General features: G+C 34.4%; 1 protein-coding gene across 2 annotated transcripts; it reads right to left on the minus strand.

Moving 5' to 3' along the window:
• Positions 1 to 2,175: 2,175 nt before the first annotated feature.
• LOC8278960 (DNA-directed RNA polymerase I subunit 1) lies at positions 2,176 to 21,656 on the minus strand. 2 transcript variants are annotated; one of them, XM_048379997.1, is made up of 21 exons: positions 21,460 to 21,656; positions 20,902 to 21,071; positions 20,187 to 20,346; positions 19,719 to 20,036; positions 17,650 to 17,871; positions 17,360 to 17,533; positions 16,704 to 16,863; positions 15,449 to 15,639; positions 13,862 to 14,125; positions 13,513 to 13,601; positions 13,263 to 13,410; positions 12,923 to 13,141; positions 12,383 to 12,712; positions 12,137 to 12,284; positions 10,178 to 10,386; positions 8,577 to 8,779; positions 7,586 to 7,784; positions 7,208 to 7,473; positions 5,942 to 6,082; positions 3,992 to 4,814; positions 2,176 to 3,021 (listed from the first exon to the last, which is right to left on the minus strand). In XM_048379997.1, exons 1-21 carry the CDS (start codon positions 21,472 to 21,474, stop codon positions 2,425 to 2,427), a joined length of 5,046 nt encoding a protein of 1,681 aa, XP_048235954.1. In that variant the 5' UTR covers positions 21,475 to 21,656; the 3' UTR covers positions 2,176 to 2,424. The 2 variants fall into 2 exon arrangements, with proteins under 2 accessions (XP_048235954.1, XP_048235955.1); XM_048379998.1 differs by lacking the exons at positions 20,902 to 21,071; positions 21,460 to 21,656 and having other exon boundaries at positions 19,874 to 20,036; positions 20,187 to 20,328.
• Positions 21,657 to 22,711: the final 1,055 nt, after the last annotated feature.

The raw sequence follows: 22,711 nt of genomic DNA on the forward strand, positions 1-22,711 counted from the left end.
TTAATCTGTATAACACTAAAAGTTGATTAATAAATACTTTTAAAGTAATTTTATACTATTAGATTAATAAAATTCTAAAATATATTTTTTATAAAAATATTTGTAATTTATTATTATTTTCTATAATATTATAAATAATTATGAAATACTAAATTTTATTATAAATTTAATTTTACATTATTATTTATAATTTAAGATAATAATAATAAATAATTAAATATCCGGTTAATAAATTAAATTTATAAAAGAATATTCTATTAACAAAAGAATTATTCAATTTATATATTAAATCAATAAAAGATAATATATTAATTAATTTTAATATTAATTATTTAGTATCGAATATACGAATCATATTCTTATTTTGCGGTGGTAAGAATTACCCCTGCTGAAATTAGTGTTCAAATTAAAACAATTGCCGTCCAACGGACAACAGCAAGATAACGTCAAAAACTGTGTCTAATACACAAGGACACCTCAAGACATTGGAGAGGACCGTTAGATGCTCTTCTTCAGCTAAATTCCAGATGTCTCTCCCTGGTCACACTCTCCTTGCCTGCTAACTAATAAGACATGGAAGATTACTCTATATCAGGTTCGAGTTTGGTATCGCACATGCCCGCTGGCATAGGTTGTGGACTGAGAATGAAACGCATAGATGCCAAGAAAGATGAGGAAAATGACAGTACACATTGATACTGGAAAAAGAAAGCATAAAATAATAGCAGAACCAAGGCCGTCTTTGCATATAGAACATGTGCAGAAGATTGCAAAGTCTGAATGTGCCTGGATTTATTGATAGCAAAGATAGCAACGCTTGACACTCATGCTGCCATTACCGCCCCTAAATGGGCCATGCACTGTGAAGATCCCTTCTCTATCAGCTCAACAAATAGGAGACACCACGATCTAAACCATTTAACTGAATTGGAGGGTGTAATGTAACTGCAGATTGTCCTTTTAAGTTTTTCCAAAGCAAACTCGAACACCATATTCTGTACATATAGAGATAAATTTTATCATCTACCATATTCAGCTCTACCTATCAAAAGGACGATAAGTGTTTTGTGGGGCTTTCACTGATTTCAACCATCTCCATAAGTTTCCAGTTCTTTGTGAACATATTGTAAGCTAAAAATCAGGCTGATAGTTGCTCAACCGAAGCCAAAATGTACTCATCAACAATTGCGTACCCGGATATCCATGCATCACAGAATGGAAGAAATTAAGGAGCATGGCTAGTGCTTCCCACAGACCGAAAGCCGGGTCAGAGCACTCAAAAGCTGGATACCCAATAGAGTTGGACACTTGTGAAGGACCGGACAGGGCGGTTTGGTGCTGCTCGTTCAGCACTTGGATGACGTGTAATTTAGCGTTTCAAGGAGTCGGTATCATACGAGTTTAGACATGTGTCCCATGTATGAATCAAGAATTCATGCAAAGGACGTCAAATGCTGAAATCTTGATAAATAAATAAATGAATAAAAGAAAACTCGAGACTGTTAACTTCTTGTCATTACAGCTATTCAGGTTCTTTGATCTTAATAATCTCAGACAGTGCTAATCTAGTTTTCTGTGAAATTAGTCTTTTGGGATGAGAATGTTAATCATATCAATCTCCAGGGCTTAAACATTATCTATGTTGTCTCTTTGTTTTATCTTTGACATATGGGTATGTGTTGTATATTTATTTAAGTTTAGATTGTAAATGCTGAGTATTGCTGTGTGCTTCTTGATCAGATCCAGTTGGGCAGAAGAACAGGACCGACTGCCATGCAAGAAGACAAACAGACCAACAAGGAATATTGCAAGAGAGTAATTGGAAGGAACTATTCATACAGAGAAATGACGTCCGAGTATATATATATATATGATCATTAATAGCTTAGCTTCATGAAGTCACCAAATGGGAAGGATTTTGTGGAACAACATTCTGGTTAATGACAATCTGATACTGAAATACCTGCAACTAAGCTACCAATTTTCATTATGGCTGATGAACAAAAAATAGAAGTGCAAAATTAAAGTAATTATATGGTCAAATGAAGACGGTGAGTTGTGCTTGTTAGTTGTTATCCTCCAAATCCATAAAAAACAAAAACACCCTACAATTCAAGGTTGGTGTCAAACAGTTATTTTCCTTTCTTATTTTGTCAATCAGGATTCAGTTCAATCTGATAAACAAATATTATATCATTTAACTTTGTTATATTATCATAGTAATAAATTTACAGTTGCACAAATTGAGCTGCTGATTATCAGAAAGAAGTTTAAAGTATTTAGTCTCGTCCAACTTTCTGACATCAGAAATCTTGAACGATGCACAATGAGGCCAATTAGGGGCAAAAAATATTGACATGTATAATTTAATGAAAAAACAGAAACAAAATCAGAATCAGAGTTCTTAAAAAATCAAATTGCCCATCAGATTTCCAGTTTTTGCATCAAATCAAAAGATCCTGTACCCATTTTCACTGGCAATCCAAGACAAATCCTAGCTGATGGAGTCTCCAAGTTGTCAATTTCACCATGTAGTGCTGCTTCAACAATGAATTTGGAAGCCGTCTCAAAAGACATTTTACTAAAAGGTGATATTGACTCTGCTATTCCACCCATACGGCTCATTGGGCGATACCCACCCGTATGGGTCATAAAATCAGCAATAAGAGACAAGTGCCTGTTACTAACAGCTATACCATAAGACTTGAACACATGATTTATCTCCCTGATGATGGTTTCCCGGGCCGCTTCTACTCCATAAGTTTTAAGCATAGCATGAATGTTATTAGAATATATGTACCTAACATCCAAGTGATCTTGCATTTTCCAGAAAGTATTAAAATCTACACCAGTTGCATGCAGTGCAGGAACCTTTTCTTTTACATCAGGTTTTAAGTCCACCCTTTCCTTTGGATCTTTTCCATAGTAAATTACTTGACTTTCTTTGCAATCAGTCACTCGACATTGTTCAATCTTGCCGGGGTTCTGGATATAGACCTTCTTGGCCGTCTTCTGAGCAATCTGCAGAATGACAAAAATAAAAATAAATAAATAAATAAATAAAGCATTTTAGTTTCAACTAGGATGTCAATTCGGACAAGTTGCAGACAATATGAAATTTTAAAAATTCAACAAAATAGCATATGAGCAAGAAAACATCCAAGGATGTGCTCAACTAAAATCTTTCTGAGAATGATATGAGCTAATACTTCAACAAGAAATGGGAGCGTGCAAGACAAATAGATGGTTCTTGCAGAACACATGTAAGCCTGTTCTGATCATGCTAATCAGCTCAAGTCATCAAACAGAAGACAGAAGATTATTCTGATTCTCCATTCCTTGTCTGACAAGTATTTTAACTTTTTACGTGTAACACGTAAAAGAATTATGAAGAATATCTAAGTTACATTTCAAAGCATACTGGTCAAATTATCTTTAACTCGCATGTTGAAGGAAATCAGCTGCTTAACAGATGATGCTACTTGACAACAGCACTGAGCAAATAAAGAGGAGCATCAAAAGATGAAAGTGAAGACATCTATTCAAGTGAAGTTGCAACATGCATTCACTCCACACTTCTCTCGAATAAAACTATAGAGAAAATTTCTATATGCACATTGGCATGCTTGCTGTGTGCAAAACATGCATATGATGGGTAGAAGGATACTATTAGCAGCATCTCCCTTGGAATACAAAATGAAAAAAAAAAAAAAAGAGTAAATTCCAGCAATAGAAAAGCAGTGCAACTAAATCACAAAAAGAATGTCTCATAAATCAATATCATATATTTAAAATAGATTCAAACAGAAAAGTTGAGGATCAATAACATAAACATAAAAACAAAAAGTGTAGAAAATTCATTGAATTGAATGTGAGGCACTTTTAATAGACGGTTAAAACTGAGTAAACAAATTCAAAGCATAAATCACTATTATCCGGCTAAAAAAAATAAAACAATGGCAAACATAAAATAGCATATATTTGACTATACCTCAGCCAGTAAAATATGTGGCTCATTTGTGAATTTGAAGTGGACTTCGAAGTGCATTTTCCTAGCTTCCACAAAAATTGCTCTATCAAAGTCCTTACTTATCCTGCTCTTTCGTTTGGCTTTTGGTTTCTTCTTCTTATCCTTCGATTTTTCACCATGTGATGGACTTTCAGCAGCTTTTTTCTTTGACTTGGGCTTAGAGGGCTTTCTAAGGGGTAGAGTTTCAGAAGCTTCATTGTCAAGCATCACATCATTACTAATCTCGGTTTCATTATCACCCTGATCAATTTCGCTTTCGAATCCAGACTCCTCTTCACTGGCTGTAGATTCCCCTTCATTCAGCTCCTCCTCAAAGCCATCATCATAGTCCATCTCATCTGTTGCCTGAAGCTTTCTTTTCTGTGCATCTAAACCAAGATCATCAGCCCTTTCACCATCATCATCATCATTATCATCATCACGTTCTTCCCTATGTGACATATCACCAGCAACATCTTCATCAGCCTCACCTGAAGCCCTTGATCGTGATTCTGGCAAAAAGTCTTTAATGCCGCTAATTCTAGAGAGCAAAAACATATGATTTTGAATAGCATCCTCCAACTCCCTTAAAAACACCACCTCTAAGGTTTCTTCCCAGTCTTCTACTGATATATTAGCATATTGTGGATAGTGTGCAGGTCTGTACAGCTTCATTTTCAGTTTATAAATTCTGCAAACGCCACCATCTTGAATAGCAAATGGCACTACGGATACTTCCATACTCTCCACAATGTCTGCCACAGTGACCTTCCTCAACTTATCAGCAAGATGATCGGCATCCTCGCTGCAGGCAACAAAAAAAAATAAATTTGCTATTTGGTATCAGTGGACTCTGTCTGTCTGTCTTTGTAGCCCTCTCACTCATGCATCAAATATGCAACTTTATCTTAAAGCGATTAATTGCTTTAAAAGCTTTCAAGGTTAGTCAATATTAGAACTTAGACAACAAAGTTGACCTCGCTTTCAATAATAGGTTTATGTTATGATTAAAGAAAAAGCGTGCCCTTAAAAGCTTGCAAAAATTAGTAAATATAATAATTTAGAAAACGCAGTTGATCCATTGACTTATATAAAATTGAATGGGATGTACAATATGAGGAAAAATCGACATACATGAACTAGAAATAGAATAATGAGGTATACTATAGGCCTAATGTCTCATTGGATCTGCTACCATGTCATGAAATTTCATAGCCTAAAGTTAAATATATTTTTTCAACTTATACCAAACTTTAGATGAGCAACTAAACAAGTGTTTGAACTTAAAAATTAATTTTATAACTAAAACTAGATGAGGTGTCAATATAAAATTGGATGGGTTGTTAAATATGAGGACAAAATTACATACGTAAACTAGAACTGGAATAATGAATTATAATTTAGACCAAAATTTTTATTAGATCTGTTACCATTCATGAAATTTCATAGCCTAAAGTTAAATATTTGTTAACGTACACCAAACTTTAGATGAGCAACTAAATGAGTGTTTGAACTCGTTAATTTTATAAACAAAAATACATGAGGTATTTCAAGCTTGTTCATGAGTTGTTTATTGCGCACACTAGTTCACTTATAGCTCTATTTTTAGCTGGGTAGCTCTAGTATTATAGATGTTCGTTACTGTACCCAGTTCTCCAATTTAATTTGATGTGCAAGGATGCCTCATTAAGAAAAATTGGAGGAAAAAATAGTTCAAAACTTTCTAACAAGGATCCAGATACAATTCAATTCTAAAATCGTGTTCAGACTCATGTGGAGCATGTCTAGATGCCATTCATTGGAAGAAATGCAAAACCAACCACATTTGTGCAAAGGTATTTAATCAAGGGCAAGGCCAACAATAGTTGCCAGAAGTAACAATGAGAATGGACAAAAAGTCTAGTGCAAAGCAATAAAGTTGAAGCAATTTACTTTGTTCTCCCCTCCTGCAAGGGGCAGGTCATAATTGGTGTTTTAATATCAATGGAAGCTGTCATCAAGATCTCTTGAAGTCGTGGGATCCCAAGTGTGACATTCATTTCACCTCGCCCAGCCAGATGGAAAGTGTTTAACCTGTAAATCAATGCCAACATCAAAATGAAAAAATAAATATTCGCTTAATGAAGTCCACATAAAAAAACAAAATTCAATTAGCTCAATTACAATGGATGCTGCCCCTAAGCAAGCCATATTGCAGCAAAAGCATGCAAAAAATGGGAAAAAATAATATATTGTATGTATTTATGCACGTATGCATGCATGTTTGCTTTCACTCATAGCCACTACACCAATTCATCATTCCATTGCAATCCTTCAGCCTTCGCTTTTTCGGTAAAGAGCTAGATTCGTTAATATTCGAACTCACTTGGGATTTTGCATTCCTCTTGGGGTTTACTCTGTATGCTTCCAATTAATTATTTACCATCAAAAACATTTGGTATGTCACTGTTGAGTTTCATTTATCTAAAATCCATTACTTATGGAACTTTCAGAATCCTCTGCAGTCATCTAAATTTGTCATGCCTTCCCAAATTTATTATTTGATCAATCACCGACACCCAAAATGTAGAAATGCACTTATTACGAATTTCAATTAGTCATCTAATAAATATTCAATTTAGTACAACCTTTCATCTGCTACTAACATCTATGAGCTCTTCCTCACATTTTTCAGTTACAAACTACAAGAGAATAAATTATATCATTTCCGATAAGAGAAAACGGATTCCAAAAGGATGAACAGTTACAAAAACCAAATAATTTGAAAATAGCTCCTAGACAAACAATTTTTTTTAACACAAACATAACCATCAAACAATTGAACCGAAAAAAAGTAATACAATTTTCAATGGATGCTTTCATAATGAAACTTACAAAACAACATTATAATTAAACCTGCAAATTATGTCCTTAAGTAATTCCCCAATTAGGAGCTAAAGATTAATTATTTTTCAAGTCAGCACCAAAATCCTACTAAGTGTCTTCTCAAAACTTAAATACAAACAACAATGGCATAAAAAGATCTTATGGATATCAAAAAACTTCCATTAGACAAGCATCACACAGTTTCATAAGATAGAGCAAATTTAACCTCGAAAGTGAATTCATGCAATCATGAGTTCAAAGAACATATTTGTTATTTACTGAAGGAAGAATGAATGCACAGACACACACACACACGTGTAGAAGAAATCTCACGTCATCTGTGTTGATGGCTCTCCTACAGACTGAGCAGCCAGCACACCTACTGGTTCTCCTGGCTGTGCAAGGCTCAAGAGAAACTTTTGCTTCATTAAATTATGTAAGTCCTCACGCTTCACTAAATTAGAAGCAATTCGCCCCATTATAGAAAAATCATCAAGGAATCTGTCTGCTTTTTCTTTAAGAGCCTCAGGCAATTCTGAAATATAAGAGTTAAATGCGCCTAGCTGACCACCACTTCTTTTGTACATCATATCTTGGTTCTGAAAATAAACAGATAGCAAGAGGAAACATTCATAATTCAAATTCCCAAAATGATAGTTTTGAAATTTAAGACAAAAATCGAGACTCCAAAAATCATATACAATGTCTCACCAATGCCAGTTCTTTGAATTTTGCTATGAAGCTTGTCTGATGAACATCCACACCATCTTCTCCATAGTAGAACTGAACAACTGAGCCATCAGCATCACGAACTGTGTGATCATAACCAATTTTAAGACACTCAAGATTTTTTATTAGGCATCTTTGCAGGTATCCACTACGAGATGTTTTGACTGCTGTATCAACAAGCCTGGAAAAGTTAATTTTACCATAATCAGTAACGAGAAAAACAATCACATGGTATAATTTGAAGCCTCACTCTATTACCAAGGTGCCATATCATGACACCTTTGCATACAGTAAATAACATTAAGGAATTTGAGTACCAATTAAAAGCACTGTTAAGACACTCCTACATACCCAACTCAAAGTAGCAAGAGGAGAAAATATAAGAAGTTACTAGTCAACCATGTTGCATAAATTGAGGAATAGGTTCTAAGTAATAACTAGTGGCACCAACGCACATGGTACAAACCCTTTAGATATACATAAGTTATATGTTTTGGTGGTCAAAAATATGACTATGGAAATCACCCAATGGCATATTTATTACAATACAATGCGTATACTGAAAATTACATGAATATCATAGTTTCATCTGTTGAGTCCATTGTGAGACAGGCTTAACTTGCAATAAGAAAAAATCGAGACAGCCAAATTATAGATAACTGAATATTCAGCCTAAGTTTATCAATATTTATATTCTTACATTAGTGTCTACATCAGAATAATTTCAATTTGACCACTTCTTCAAATATTATTTACGAGATTAGTCCACTCGACAACTCAAAAACTACTTTCTGATTCAGCTTGTAAATACTCATACACAAGGTGCATAACAAACTGTTTTCCAAGAATTCCAATAAACGGGTTATTATCACACAAATATCTGACTGCATATGTAAATACACACCATATCGTCAAATCAACATAGCTATAAATTAAGATAAACTGGGAAAAGGTGAATACAGAGCTTATTTACCCTTCCCGACCAGCCATGCAATGAAAATAATATTCTTGTGGACGAAGACCAGTAAGAAACCGATCAGTAATATAGCCACCAGAACGAGCAGCCCAATCCCATGGATGAAAGCAGGGCAAGGTCTTTCCAGAAACCATTCGAGGGACTCTTTTTCCTTCCAACTCTTGTTGTCCTAGAAAAGAAGAAATCTGTTGGAAATTGACCTGTGCAAAGCATGAGGCAATTAGTTTATAACTCTTAGATTTATGGTATATCATAGGTTATCATGTGGCTAACATTTAAAGGTCAAACATGATGACTTAGATCACAAAAGGATAATATCTCCAGATGTCATATTTGTTCAACTTTGGCATCAGGATAATATCTCCAGATGTCAACAGCGGATTAAAGCTTCACTCACTCATGCAGGAAGGTACCTTTATATGAGCACTCATGATCTAGACTCTCTCCTTTTATTCTAAGAAAAGAAAAACATCATTTCTCAACTATTGTCAGCCCCATGGCATCATAACCCAATAAAAGCATTTTTTTGGCCTCGCTAACATGAAGATGACTAGAAAGCCCATTACTCCTATAACAGGTACAGATATCTATGGTTCCACAGTACATTAGGCATCAGCTGCCTACTTTCTATAAGAAGTTAATACCCAGTTTTTTTGCATGTTCTTCCTCTTGCTCAACTTCCCTCTTCACCATCCAGCCTCCCATCATATATTTTTCCATATTGTTTTCCTTTGTTTCCTTTAAATAATTTTAAAGGAAGCCATAATTTATCAACAATTGGAAGCCCAAGAGGATGAAAGAAAATAAAGAAAACATAAAATTTTAGGTCTCGGCAAGAAGGCTTTGAAGTATATCATGATAGCTAATAGCCTGAAAGATTGGACAAAGTATATAATCTAGATAATATTAGTGATGTAATATGCTGTCTAAACAAAAACTGAGAAATGGGATTTTGTAGTGAGAAAATTGTGTCCAGTCAGGATTGGCAGTTTAATGGAGGTAATGGCTAGGGTTTTCAGAATACATCTTTCAGCCACAGGTCAATGATCAGAGATTATAATATTTAGAACTCCAAAATATTCCAGCCAATTTGTGGTAAATATTGCATTGTTGGATTTTAAATAAAGGAGCAAAAGAAGAGATAGGACATCACGAATCAAGATCCTCAAAATAAATATTGAGAAATTTCAAATTCTAAGATTCCACATATTACCAATCCTACAGTAATTTAATGATATGTACAAGATTTGGGGATATGAGGTCACTACGTATCAAGATCACTCAATAAACCAATTACTGACTCCACAATTTATATACAGCATTAAATGCTTAGACTCTAGACTATACTCAATACCATAGGACCAAGGATTCAATGAACTCTGACATATACTAATTAAAGACAACTAAATGACCACAAGGCATCAAGATTACTCAAGAAATTAATTGAGCAATTAAAATCATTACATTCCAGAGTATTCCTGCTGCTACTGGTCAAGGAGTTACTAGACACTCTACACAAGAGTAGAGATAAAGATCGTCTTATCAATCCTGAATACTATTAGGAGTCCATAGACATTGACAGAATGACAAAAACTCACCTTGCTACCTTTAGCCCCAGATGTGGTCATAAGAGATATACAATTCTTTCCAGAGGGTTTTAGTAATCCATCAGATAATAAATTACTGATGACCCCTGAGCTTGTTTTAGTATTAAGTTCATTACTCATCTGCCTGTCCAAATATGCCAAGGCAGAATCTCCATCACTGCGTATAGTTTTTTCAATATTCAATTGCATTGCCACTGGATCTGCAAACCAAATACAAGATGTACCTCCATGAATAGAATAAAAAGACAAGTACACATCAAGTAAGCCTGGAAATCTAGCAAATCAGAATTAAAGTTTTTAACTACAGAATATGGTGTGACATCAACTATTGCACGAGGGCTTCATAAAACATATGCTTACATTTGTTCATGGAACAGAATACCAGAACTCTAATGGCAGACTCATGAATATGAATAGCATGTAGATCAATTGGCCGCATATTAGCGAAGGAAAAACATGCATATATCCGCCCAAAAAACTTCACATACAGTAAATTCAGCAAAGTTTCACTGATCGTCCCTGAACTTGATTGATGCACATTAATATACCTAAGCTTCAAGTTGTAACTTAAAAATCATCAAATTTTTATTTCATACTCAATAATATCCATGACACTAAAGTACAACGAACTTACGACCAAATTGCTGGCATGTACTCCACTAAGGGGTTTTTTAAATATTTTCAAAATGCCCCCCACCAACCAAGACCTAATATGTCTCGCTCATTTCATTATTTTTTTCTAGTTTTCCTTTCTCTAATTTCTCTCTCCTCAGTCTTTCACTTTCCTTACCTGTCATTTTATTTCTCTTGCTTCTATGGCTTTCCTAAACCCAAAAATCCTTTATATTGAGTTTGTTTTGTGAGCTTATGCAGGTTCGCCAAATTCCGACTTCGGGTATATTATAGATAATAAAATAAATGTTCAATGATTTTAAATTACATATTGAAGTAAGGATAATAATGTGCATCCTGGAAGTGAAAATTAATAAGTTACATTTTCAAGGAATGAAATCATGCACTAATCAAACATATAACTTGAGTTTCATGATCAATAAAAACAGAACAGATATATGTCAAGGTAGACAGGTAAGAAACTGAAACAAATATTAGGGTGAACACGTAAGAACTGAAACAAAAGGAGTAAGATTTAGATGAGGTTCAGAATGCATTGATATATCTAGGTTGCTTAGATTCATTATAGACAATTTCATTAAAGATGATGGACTTGTTGATCAATTTGAAATGCTTACCAAACAAGCAATGTCAAATACACACCCATTTTATTGGAACATGTACAAGCATATCGTCAATTAATCCACTCGAAGTTTGAACAAAGAATCCCAAATCATATCCTTGATAAATCAACTGTCATATATGACGGCAGAGGTATATAAAGAACAGCACAAGTTCCTTGTCTATTCTCTTGTTGAGAACTTCAGAATCTTAGATATCCAAAGAACTTCAGGAATGAAACAAAATGTGATCATACTAAAAGCATGAAAACCCATCAGATTATTGATAAACATGGTGCATTTATATGGCAGGTGGACTCAACTGAAACAAGAGAATATGCTGATAAATAGAAAACAAGTTTCACAATGTATCAAGTAAATCTCCTGGTTATCTCACATTCCTTAAATGCAATAATAACATTATGATTAACCAAGTTAAGAAGCAATTCAAGAAAATTCTCATATGTACGTTTCTTCCTATAATTCATCCAAAGCTGAGAGGAAATTGAAAATGTTGAAGGTAAGGCTCATCTAAGTTGCTCAATTCTAATAGAACTTTTCACTGAATCAGACAGATCCAACTGCATTATTCCCCTACATTTGAAATTCAAATTCCCGCTTTAAGATGTTCTCAGTTATCAAGTGAACATTAATTTGAAGTTGCTGATACCAATTCCAAGCTAGGCAGCAGCAGGAAATAGGAGGGAAAAAGCAATACCTATCTTAATCTTTTCATCCTTGATTCCAATGAAATTCCGATGAACTGCTTCCCCGCTTTTTTCACACCATTCAAGTTGCTTCTTCCTTTCTTCATCTTTATTTGTTAATATCAAAAGGTCATCCACCCCACATGTAAATCCATGCATCTGCATAATTAAAACAGTTACAAGATGATGCCTAATAATAAAGTCAACACTTATCAACAAGAAAAGTAAATAAATAATATCAATCTAAGCTTCCTGACCTGCAAATAAGCAGTGAACAGCCGACTTAATACAGAGAGCAAAATTCCTGCAGTATGTGAGCCAAGGAGTTCATGAACTGTATGAACCAAACCATATTCACCAAACTGACCCTTGTCAATCACACCACGAACCAATTCATTCTTATAGACCAACATCTTCTCTTCATCGGGCTCCTTTTCAGCAGGAGCATCTTTATCAGACTTCTCTTCCTGGCAGGGCTTATCTTCATTGGCTCTACTTTTAAAAAAATTAGAAGGGATCTTCGCATCCTTTTCAACAGTAAATGGGGGATGATCGCTTGTAATGTGATTTAATATGGCAGTAATAACCTAAGAGACAAGAAAAATAAGAAAAATAAAACCATAAATAAAATCATTCATGATAATTGATAGAAATTTGATTTGGTTGTCCAACGTCCTTGAAAAAGAAATTAGAAATACTTTCAAATAATAATATTAATAATTTTTAAGCTGTCGAACATTTAGAATGCAACAAAAGTTCTAAAGAATTAATTTGAGAATTTTAAATAAAAAAATTACCTGTTTTCCTGTCCAAAGAGGCTTGGGTTTCCAAATTGCAGGCGGAAGAGTCTGAATCTCATCTTCAGAACGTGACCATAAAACTTTCTGGCCAGGCCTGCCATGGAAAGAATTTGGCCCAACTGTGGATACCCCAGAACTATAAAGTAGTTGATTGAACTCATCTTGACTTAAGAAAGTATCCTTTTTCGTGAGCAGTACAGCACTAACAATATGGTCCTGATAATATATAAGAACAAATGTATAAGATGCCAATGGAAGCTATACATAGAAACATGAATCAAAACCAAGAGGGGAGAATGGTCATAGCTAAGGATATTTATCAAAGAAATACTGAAACCTGAATCAAGCCTCTAAGTGGTTCACCATTGGAAGGCCTGACAAATTGATTATTAGCATTAACAATGTTGTAAGCTTCAGCACGAGAAACTTCATCTTGTGGGAAATGAACATTCATTTCATCACCATCAAAATCTGCATTGTAAGTACTATAAAAGAAGAAAAAAAACGATATTAAAAAGCAGAACAATCTCAACTATACACATTGAATTGCACAGAAACATGCACTTGTATTGTTAGAATTTACATACCTGCAATTCGCATAGTGCATACGAAGCGTTTTCTCCCCCTTCAAGACACGAACTACATGTGCCATTATACTGGGCTTATGAAGTGTTGGCTGCCATGCACAAGTTTAAATCAAATATAGCAATTACAAGGAAACAAGCTATTTTTCCATGTCCAGTGAAAAGAACAAAAGCACCAGGAGCAAAATACAGCAGATAACCCATAGCTCATGCAAACCCATAGTTCTGAATTTCTGATATTGTAAGAACAGCAAAGGTGTAACTTGCATTTAAAAGCAGATAAACCTATTGTAGATACCACCAAGCATGTGATAATAAATATAATCTACTCATAAGGTTGATGGTTAAATACCTGACGATTTACAAGAACAACATCTCCATCTTGCAAATGGCGATAAACAATCTTGCCTTCAAATTCACATTCAGAGCCCTTCCCAGCTTGTGTAACAGCACCTCTTGAGGAAGGTAATTTCCGTGATATGGAAATTCGTGCTTTTCGGGCAGGGGGCAGTTTGTTAATAGACAACTTATCTACATAATGTGTAGCTCCAGGGTGACATTCAGATCCGTTGATCACAGCATTCCTCAACTTGGCAATGTTCCAAGGAGTCACTCTCTGTAACGATACTAACTTTAGAATCAGCAAAGAAACAAAGAAAAAAAATCCAACATAATACTGACCACTTGTAATAAAGGTTTTCACTTCACCTAAAGCCAGAAAAATGATGCCATTCAGAAGTATCATCTCTAGGCATATTTCTAAACAAAACTAAGAAACAACAAAAAACAAAATTTTTATTTAAATATGCTTTCAAGATGTGATCATTAATATCTCAACTTTGGCAGAGAGAAATCTCTTTATAGGAAGAAAAGCAACTCTGATTCAAAGATTAAAAATAATAATAATAATATGTGTTTGTAATATGAAAGATTGAATATATCCTTACCCACATCTAGATCACATACCACAATACCCCACCCACAAAAGAACACACATAGATCAACATGTTACATAGATACAATCTAATGTGACTTCAAAGAGAACTTAAATTCAGCATTAACGCCACTTTATTAAGGCCAAAAACATAAAGACCATGATTTTAATGGTAATTCTAAACTGGGCAAAGCCAAAATGATTTCATGGACATCTTCCATATTTCAATAGGTCTTTTTAGTTGTTAAGAGTCTTTATACAATGGGATCTTTTAAAATCTCCTATCACATTAGAATTTTACTCTGACCCTTTGTTAAGGGACCATCATATTCAATTCTTGAAGATACCTCTAGAGTTAAATTTCACTTCATGGTTTACAATATTTTGACAGAGGGAATGAGGGAGCCTCAAATCTCCCTAGGAAGGACTCCTAGCTAGCTTTAGTGAGATACCAAAATTCAAATTCGAAAACTATCAAATCAGCCCATTGTTAGTGTTGTTCACATTACAGAAACAAACGCAATTTCATCCCCTTTTGCTTTCGATTCACTACAATAAACCCCAATTTCTTAAATAAATAATTGCACTATTTCCAAAGATGATACAAAGCTTCGGCAAAGAATTAGTGTTGCCCCTGTAGAGCTGGTGCATCCCTGAAAGGCTTTCAGAAAAAAGCTCATCATGCAACCAAAAGAAAGAAAAAGAAAGAAAATCTATTATCTAGTTGTTTGCCTAATGAGGTAATTAAGTAAAAAAAAATTCAAACATGAAACACATGACAGAACCTGATACAATATAATTCCTTTGTGACCAGTTTAAAGGCACAACTTCAGGTGATATATAATAATCTTGCAAAGTCTACATCAAACACACATTATTTAATGTAGATTATAAGAAACATAAGCCAAGTAACTAAAAGCCACTGTAAGCTCACTTAATTAACCTAACAAAAAATTAAATTAAGAATTTATAAGGATTAAAAGTTAATACATAGCAAGAACTTACCTCAGGATATGTTAACTTCACGGCGAAGCATGGAGGAATTCCAATTTCATTAACACCTATATATGGATCTGGGGAGATAACAGATCGGCATGCATAATTAACCCTCTTTCCCATCATTTTCTGGCGAAATAGACCTTCTTTCTTCTCAAGCAACTGACATATTCCAGGAGCCCCTTCCCTTTGACCAGGACCTATTATAAAGAGCAAACAGCTCACTTCTTAGTTGAGCTTGAAACCATGCCATTTTGATTACATTTGAAAGTAATGGCATGCAACAACTAGATATAGGCTTAAATATCATAGATCTAGCTATACACGGTTGGCTCATTCTTTTTCCAAATTCAACATTTTACTCCTCGAGTTGCGTACAACTTCAGACCTAGGCCCCTTGTTGCTACAGTTGATTTCAAAATGGACCCAATAACACATTAGCTTAGAAATAATAATTTTAAGAAATTTTATAAGATTGAAGAATACCACTGTTGAATTTACAGAAAGAGGTACAAAGTGTAAAAGAAGGATAGACTTGACCATTTCTGCTTGTTTGTTATTTTTTGTTCCATTTCCATTGAGATACAAAACATAACTGCGATCTTACTTTATAGGACAGGTTAGGGTCAGATTAAAAGGTTTTACAACTTTTGTTAAATATTACGACCTCCAGGTATGACCATTTAATAGTATGTTTCCTCTAACATGAGAGACAGCCAATATTAAAGGTATCCCAGCCTAAACTGGCTGCAATAGATTAAGAGAATCAAATTAACCAGCAGAAATCAAATAAACACAATCCAAACTTTCAAATAAAAGAAGTTGTATCGCAATCTACCTATATGGCATGTCTTGCACGAAGTTTCACAAGTTTAAACTTGTAATCTGGTGAAAATTATAAGTTTTGTAATAATCTTTTTCCTACTTATAAAAGTCCCATATTCATTAGAAAATACCAATTCATAGATAATGTATATGCAAAATGTACTGAAGGAGGAGAACCGTAAGAGTTTTGATCCCAAAATTCAAAGGAATCTACTTCAATCCTAAACTCAAAGGAATCTATGTATCCCATTACAAGATAAACATAATGCTTAATCATTTTTCCCAACCAAATCTGATATGGACAATGATTGATATAAGAGGTAGGACAACACTGCCCATGGTCCACATTATAAGCATTTGTTAGAAAGTCATCTAGCCAAATTAAAAAGAATCCAAACAAGGCAGAAACAGTGCAGCAGGGTACAAGAGTAATAATCACCCTTGGCAGTTTTGCTATCGAATAACGTGTTTATAGACTGCTGAAGATCCAACCATCGCCTGACTATTTTTGAATGCTCTTTGTTAATATGAGCATCTCCCAAAGATATGTTGGACTGTAGCACCTTGCTAAGCAAAACAGTTTGAGGATGCTCCATCACCTGCAACAGGAATCAATAAGCAAAATGTAAAAGATGTTGCTCACTTGAACCACCTACCCCTACCCACCCTCTCCCTCTTTCTTTTCTCCGTCCCCTAACATCCCTTCTCCCTGTACCTGCCCTGGGAAAAAAAAGAAAGGGGGAATAAAGAACCTAAAGAAAATCAAAGAAGACAAAGGAGGAGATGTTTAAGATCAGAACATTAATGCACAAGTTTATCAAACAAGAAACATTTAACTCCAGTCCTATGTCCAAACTTCTGCTTAGAAATGAAAATTGAAACAAGAAGTAAGTTCTGCAAATTCTACCCAAACAGCATTAAGAATGGGTCTGCTACACTGTTCATATTTATGATGTAAAAAGTTCCATCATTTATTCAAAAACTTCCAAAATGACAATGTATAATATTAGTAATTTCAATGGAGTGCCAACATGAAATCCACTCTCAAAAATTCATTAAGTGCGGCTCTCCAAAAGAATTTCCACAAGCACTTACAGAATCACCTCCCTTCGTTGGTGGCCTGAATTTGATGGGAGGTACTAGAATGGTCTCTAAGAAAAACATAGCAGGGCCCGCTTTTCTCTTTCCAAATTCTTGCTGCTGAAGATCACTTATAAATGAGCAGATGCGGGCCTCATTTTTCCACAAAAGCTCTAATTTTTCTTTAACCTGCAATAATTTAATTTTCCAATCATAGTAGTTTTCTTGGTACAGGGGATAAAATAACATATAATCAGCCAAAGGCATCAAAAAGGAGCACTTGAAAATAGTGGTAAGATACATACCTCAGATGGTAGAAGCTGCTTGGAAAAAGTACTTTTCTGCCTAGTGAACTCAAGAACCTCTTTCCGCTCTTTTTTCTTATGCTTTTTTGTCCCACTATGTTGGTCTCCTGGTTCAGCAGCATCTTCGACATCTGTCGTCCCTTCAATTTCGCTGCCTAATAGTCCTCCCAGCTGGTGTCCTGTTATCACATTTGCTCTAATACTGGCATCTGACATGCCACTCTGCAACCATGAATCAGAGTAAAATGGTCACCACATGCTAAAGAAATAAAGATATGGGATTACAGCACATTCTAAAAGACTGTTACAAGCTGTAATGTTCCAACATCACTGTCTGAAATTCCACTGGTGTAAGCAGGATATCAGAAAAGATGAGCAACAACAACAAAGACAACAAAGAACTTTGATTCATCAATGTTGTAGAAGAGAAAGATAAACACATGTTGACAGTATTGTTCCCACTTTCCAAACATTGATAAAGTGCTATATTAATAGGGGATCATCACAGTATAATACGTTTATAACAATTAAAATGTGACACATTAGGTTAGGAACATATGTAATAGCAGTATGAGGCAAATGTCTCAGATGAAAGAGATGCTATGAAATTAACAAAAAATATGAATATAAGAACTCACATCAGGTAATTGTCACCGCCAACCAACCAAACACAATTTCAGAATGAATTTTGCCAAAGTTGTATACGAAACAAGATAATCAATTTTAGAAGTGGACAAACTTAAATATTACAGACATTCCATACATCTGTAGATGATTTGCAGTCAATGAACTTACAAATGAAGAATGTTTAGGATAAATAAATAATTATTTTGCATACAGGATTTCATATTCTGATTTTCATTTTTTTTCTATATATTTGATCCTTAAAGACAAATTTCAAGGAAAAGCATTACTTGTGTTTATAGTTTGTAATTTGTAGTCACTATTGAGTTTCAGTAAACCCCAGCTAGAAACCGAAGCAACTTATTCGAGAAAATACCAGAGGTACATCAATCTTAGGTGTTCTTACATTGTCATTAAACTGGCTTAAAAAAGAGCCCATATTGTGATACAATTTGGGTAGCTAAGAACTTATCCAGAAGCTAAACTCTAACACCAAACCACCAGATATCAATTATTGAGTTCTCTTTTAATTATATTCAGATTGTATGGATGTGGATGTTGTATGGCTGTCGATATTGATGTATATGCGCATACCATTCACCCTCTTTTTCTTTCTGGGCTTTGTGGGGAGGAGGGAACATATGCCCAAATAAACAAAAAATAAAAAAGCATAACTAACCACTCTCTTGTGTTCATCCTTTCCCTATCCTCCAACTCTCAAGATTTTCTTCTACAGGATATATTTACTTGTTTGATTCAGAAGCATAAAAGAGTGAACAATACAACTTTTCTGTCACCCAAGCTGACCATAATATTACACAAGAGAATTCTAGTATCTAATCTAAGGCCAATAGTAATAGATAGACGGCTCATGCTGGCACCTTCTTTAATATATAAAATGCAGATTTTGCCAATAAGAAATCTCAGAGTAGTAATTGAAATTCACAGCAAACTATGGGGCATTGGGCACAACTTGCACTAGCAAACAATGTCAGGATGTAAGATTTCATATTCAAATAACCAAATTCAAAAAAATACTACATCATTACAGCTAAGATGTTGGCTCCAGTTAGCAAAGAGATGTTAAAGAATGAGCAAAAGAAAGTCCACCATTGAGAAGTGAAAAGCAGGACCACCAAAAGTCTCCATCAGCATAAGAATCAAGGCAAATATCAGGGAAATGCATCCATGAACTGTGAGAAGTCCATATGCAAGAGATCGGCTAGATCCAGTTAGCAAAAAGTTTCCACATGGAATCAGAGACAAAAATATTCTTTTCTAAAGTGAAAATGCCTTAAGAATATAATTTATGGCATTTCCATAAACAAGAGGAAGCCCAATCACTTGTGCCACAATCTAAGGAAGCACATATGTTCAAAATAATAAATCCATTTAAAATAAAAATAGATGTAAAAGTTCAGGCAGGAAGTGTGATAAAAATATACCGTGTGAAACCATCCAAAAGTAGGTTTAGTAATGTTTGGATTACTGCTCTCACAGTTCTTACACTTCTTAAATTTTGGCTTCAGAAAATTATTTAAAACAGACATTGCTTCAGTAAACTGAAGAGATGTCCATCCTTGTTGCCTTGTATGCTCACCATCGTTACATTGGACTCCTGAGTGTATTGTAGGACAAGATTCATGGCTCAAATCACTTTCCTCTGGATACAAAGCTTCACTTGGTGAGACCGATTCTAATCTCTTAGCCCCAACAATATCACCTTTTACAATGAGTTCCAGTTGTTTAATACATTTCTCAACCTTCAATTCACAAAAATGTGTCAGGATTAAAAAAAAAATCAGAAGAAAGAAGGCATTAAAACGAAAAAAGAAAAAGGCAAGATTCTCAAGAAAGTAGCGGCGACCAACTAATTGCAATATTTTCAGATTAACCTAGTTGAGTGAAATTACCTGGCCCCTCTGCATTCTAAAATGAAAGCAAAGGAAACATGTCCTCTGCAGAAGTTTATGAAGAAAATTGAAGAGCAGGGGATTGTAAACTGGAGAAACGAGGTCAATATGGCCACAATGGCCGGGGCAATTGGTTGAGCGTTGGCCACATGTCTTGCAACTGCATTACAGTAAGGAACTAACAGCATCAACCATATGTCACAAAATAAGACCATGATATTGCATATTTTAATATTTGAAATCATTCATCATTACTAAAGGATCAAATTACATATTTGTAACCTTTCCTGGAGACGTGACACTATCAGAAAAATGAAAACAAGAAATATACTTTAAAATCAGACTAATGCAGCAGAGAGGAACAAAGTCATAAAGCTAAGGCAATTTTCCAAGTTATGTCACTAGAGTTTGAAATATTGGATAAGTACTATGGATGAAGATTTTAAAGCTATTAGAATTTAATTTTGCCAAAACAACGTTAAATCGTTATTACATTATACTTTGAGATCTTTATCAAGAGATGCCAACACTCTGACAGAATGAAATTACGAATATAGGATTCAATCATATTCTTTCAGCTCACATGAAAAAAGGAGAAAGGATTTGGGTTGGGGAAACAGGGTCCTTGAACTAATATGTAGAATCATCTTGTCTACTATGGAAACATTTATGATCAGCGAGATTAATGGAAATATTTTGACGTGAAGAAATATACATTGTCCTCTCACTTAATGGCCCTAGTGCTGGATCATATAGTCCACCAGGAACAGGCCTCTCCACAAGATCAAGCAATCTGGGGTTTGTTATCTTTACAAAACTATGCTTTCGAACCTCTTCGTCAGTTAAGAAACTGAAAGATATCGAGTCAATGGACTCAGTTGCACCCTGCAGCAAATTCCAAATCAACAAAATCAAATACAGTCAATTAATAGCTAAGACAAACTAAAGTTTTATAAATAAATAAATAAATATACAATCTTTGCACTACTTTTCACTGCGCTTGACTAGTAAGAGAATCAAACAGAATCAGAGACTAGTTAAAAAGCTCTCATACTTAAGCAAGACAAAAGCTCCCAAAAGTGCATATAACTTCAAGTAATGTATTTCAAGCATAACAAAAGTGCCAATTTTTCCGTTCCAATTTTCTCTACATAGATTCTAATTTGAAAAACAGAACGCTAATTTCCTCAAGATTGAAGTTAGTACAAACTCAAGAATTTAGAAATATAAATAATCAAATAAGAGAGAGAGAGAGAGAGAGAGAGGTGAGGACCTCTGTGGTGGCCATATTAGGTGTTCCTGCGGTTAGCAAGAGTTATGGAGGCAAACGGTGTCCGGAAAATAATAGAGTGCCGTTCCGGTAAGGAGGAGACAGCGACGATGAGGCGAAGAGGTTTTGTCTTGGAGGAGGAATTGAGGGCGGCACAAAGAAGGAAAATTTAGGGTCTATGAGAGGTTTAAGAAAGAAAATTGTCTGAAGTCTGAACTTTAAAAGGAAAACAAAATAGAATACCTTAGAGACGCTGAAGTTACAAAAATAGTCCAAAATATCAAAATTCATTCATTTTACTCAAAAATATGTAATAATCAAAATATATATACATATTGGCTAAAAGTTGTAAAAAGTATTAAGAAAAAAGGAAGTTACATTTTGAGAAAAAAAAAAATACAAGTTAGATATTTAGCCTTTAATTCAATAAAAAAAGGCCTAATTACCTAAAAGAAATTTAATTTTGGACATTTTAAAAATTTTAGTCAGTATTTTCAACTTTATTATAAAAAGTAACAATATTCTATTTTTTCTTAAAATATTATTCGACCACCAGAAGTGGTGGTTTTTATTGATTGTGCAATTTTTTTAATTTTTTAAAATGAATGAGCAATAGATGTTGACTCATCTAATTAACCTAAACACACTATTTGACCTGTATATTATAACTCTCGCAACCCTTCCCTTCATTTCCTGCATTTCTCTCGCTCCCTTAAAAACATTAATTCGGCAATTCTCTTTTAAAAGTTTTCATATTTTCTTTATAATAATCATATTATTTTCCTCTCTTAAAGACTCAAACTAACGATACCCATAATAAAGAGGAACCCATCCTCTCTTCTTTCCCCTTGTTCTTTCTCTATTTTGTTTCTTTTTTTATTTCAACATAAAGTAAACAAATAAGAAGCTACAAAGATCTTGATTTAGCTAAAAAGCAAATAGAATTAACAAAAGTATCCTTACTACTTCAAAAGAATCTCTACAATTAGATACAAATATGGTGTCAGTGGCGATATTTCCGTCGATGATGAAGATCGTCATCGCTAGAGGCTTTCTTAACTTCACTTGAATAGCAATAAATATGGGGTTCCACATTTTGAGTTCTCGTTGGAGTGCCTATAAGAAATTTTTATTTACAAGGCATGGAAAGCAAATAATATTTTTAATTGAGTTCATACATTTCATTCCATTAGCAGTAGAAAGAAAGTCAATGCCAAATGAAGAGGGCTGATTGATGGCAATAAAGATTTATTGG

Source organism: Ricinus communis, chromosome 10 (assembly GCF_019578655.1).
Source record: "Ricinus communis isolate WT05 ecotype wild-type chromosome 10, ASM1957865v1, whole genome shotgun sequence".
NCBI classification, from domain to species: Eukaryota; Viridiplantae; Streptophyta; class Magnoliopsida; order Malpighiales; family Euphorbiaceae; genus Ricinus; species Ricinus communis.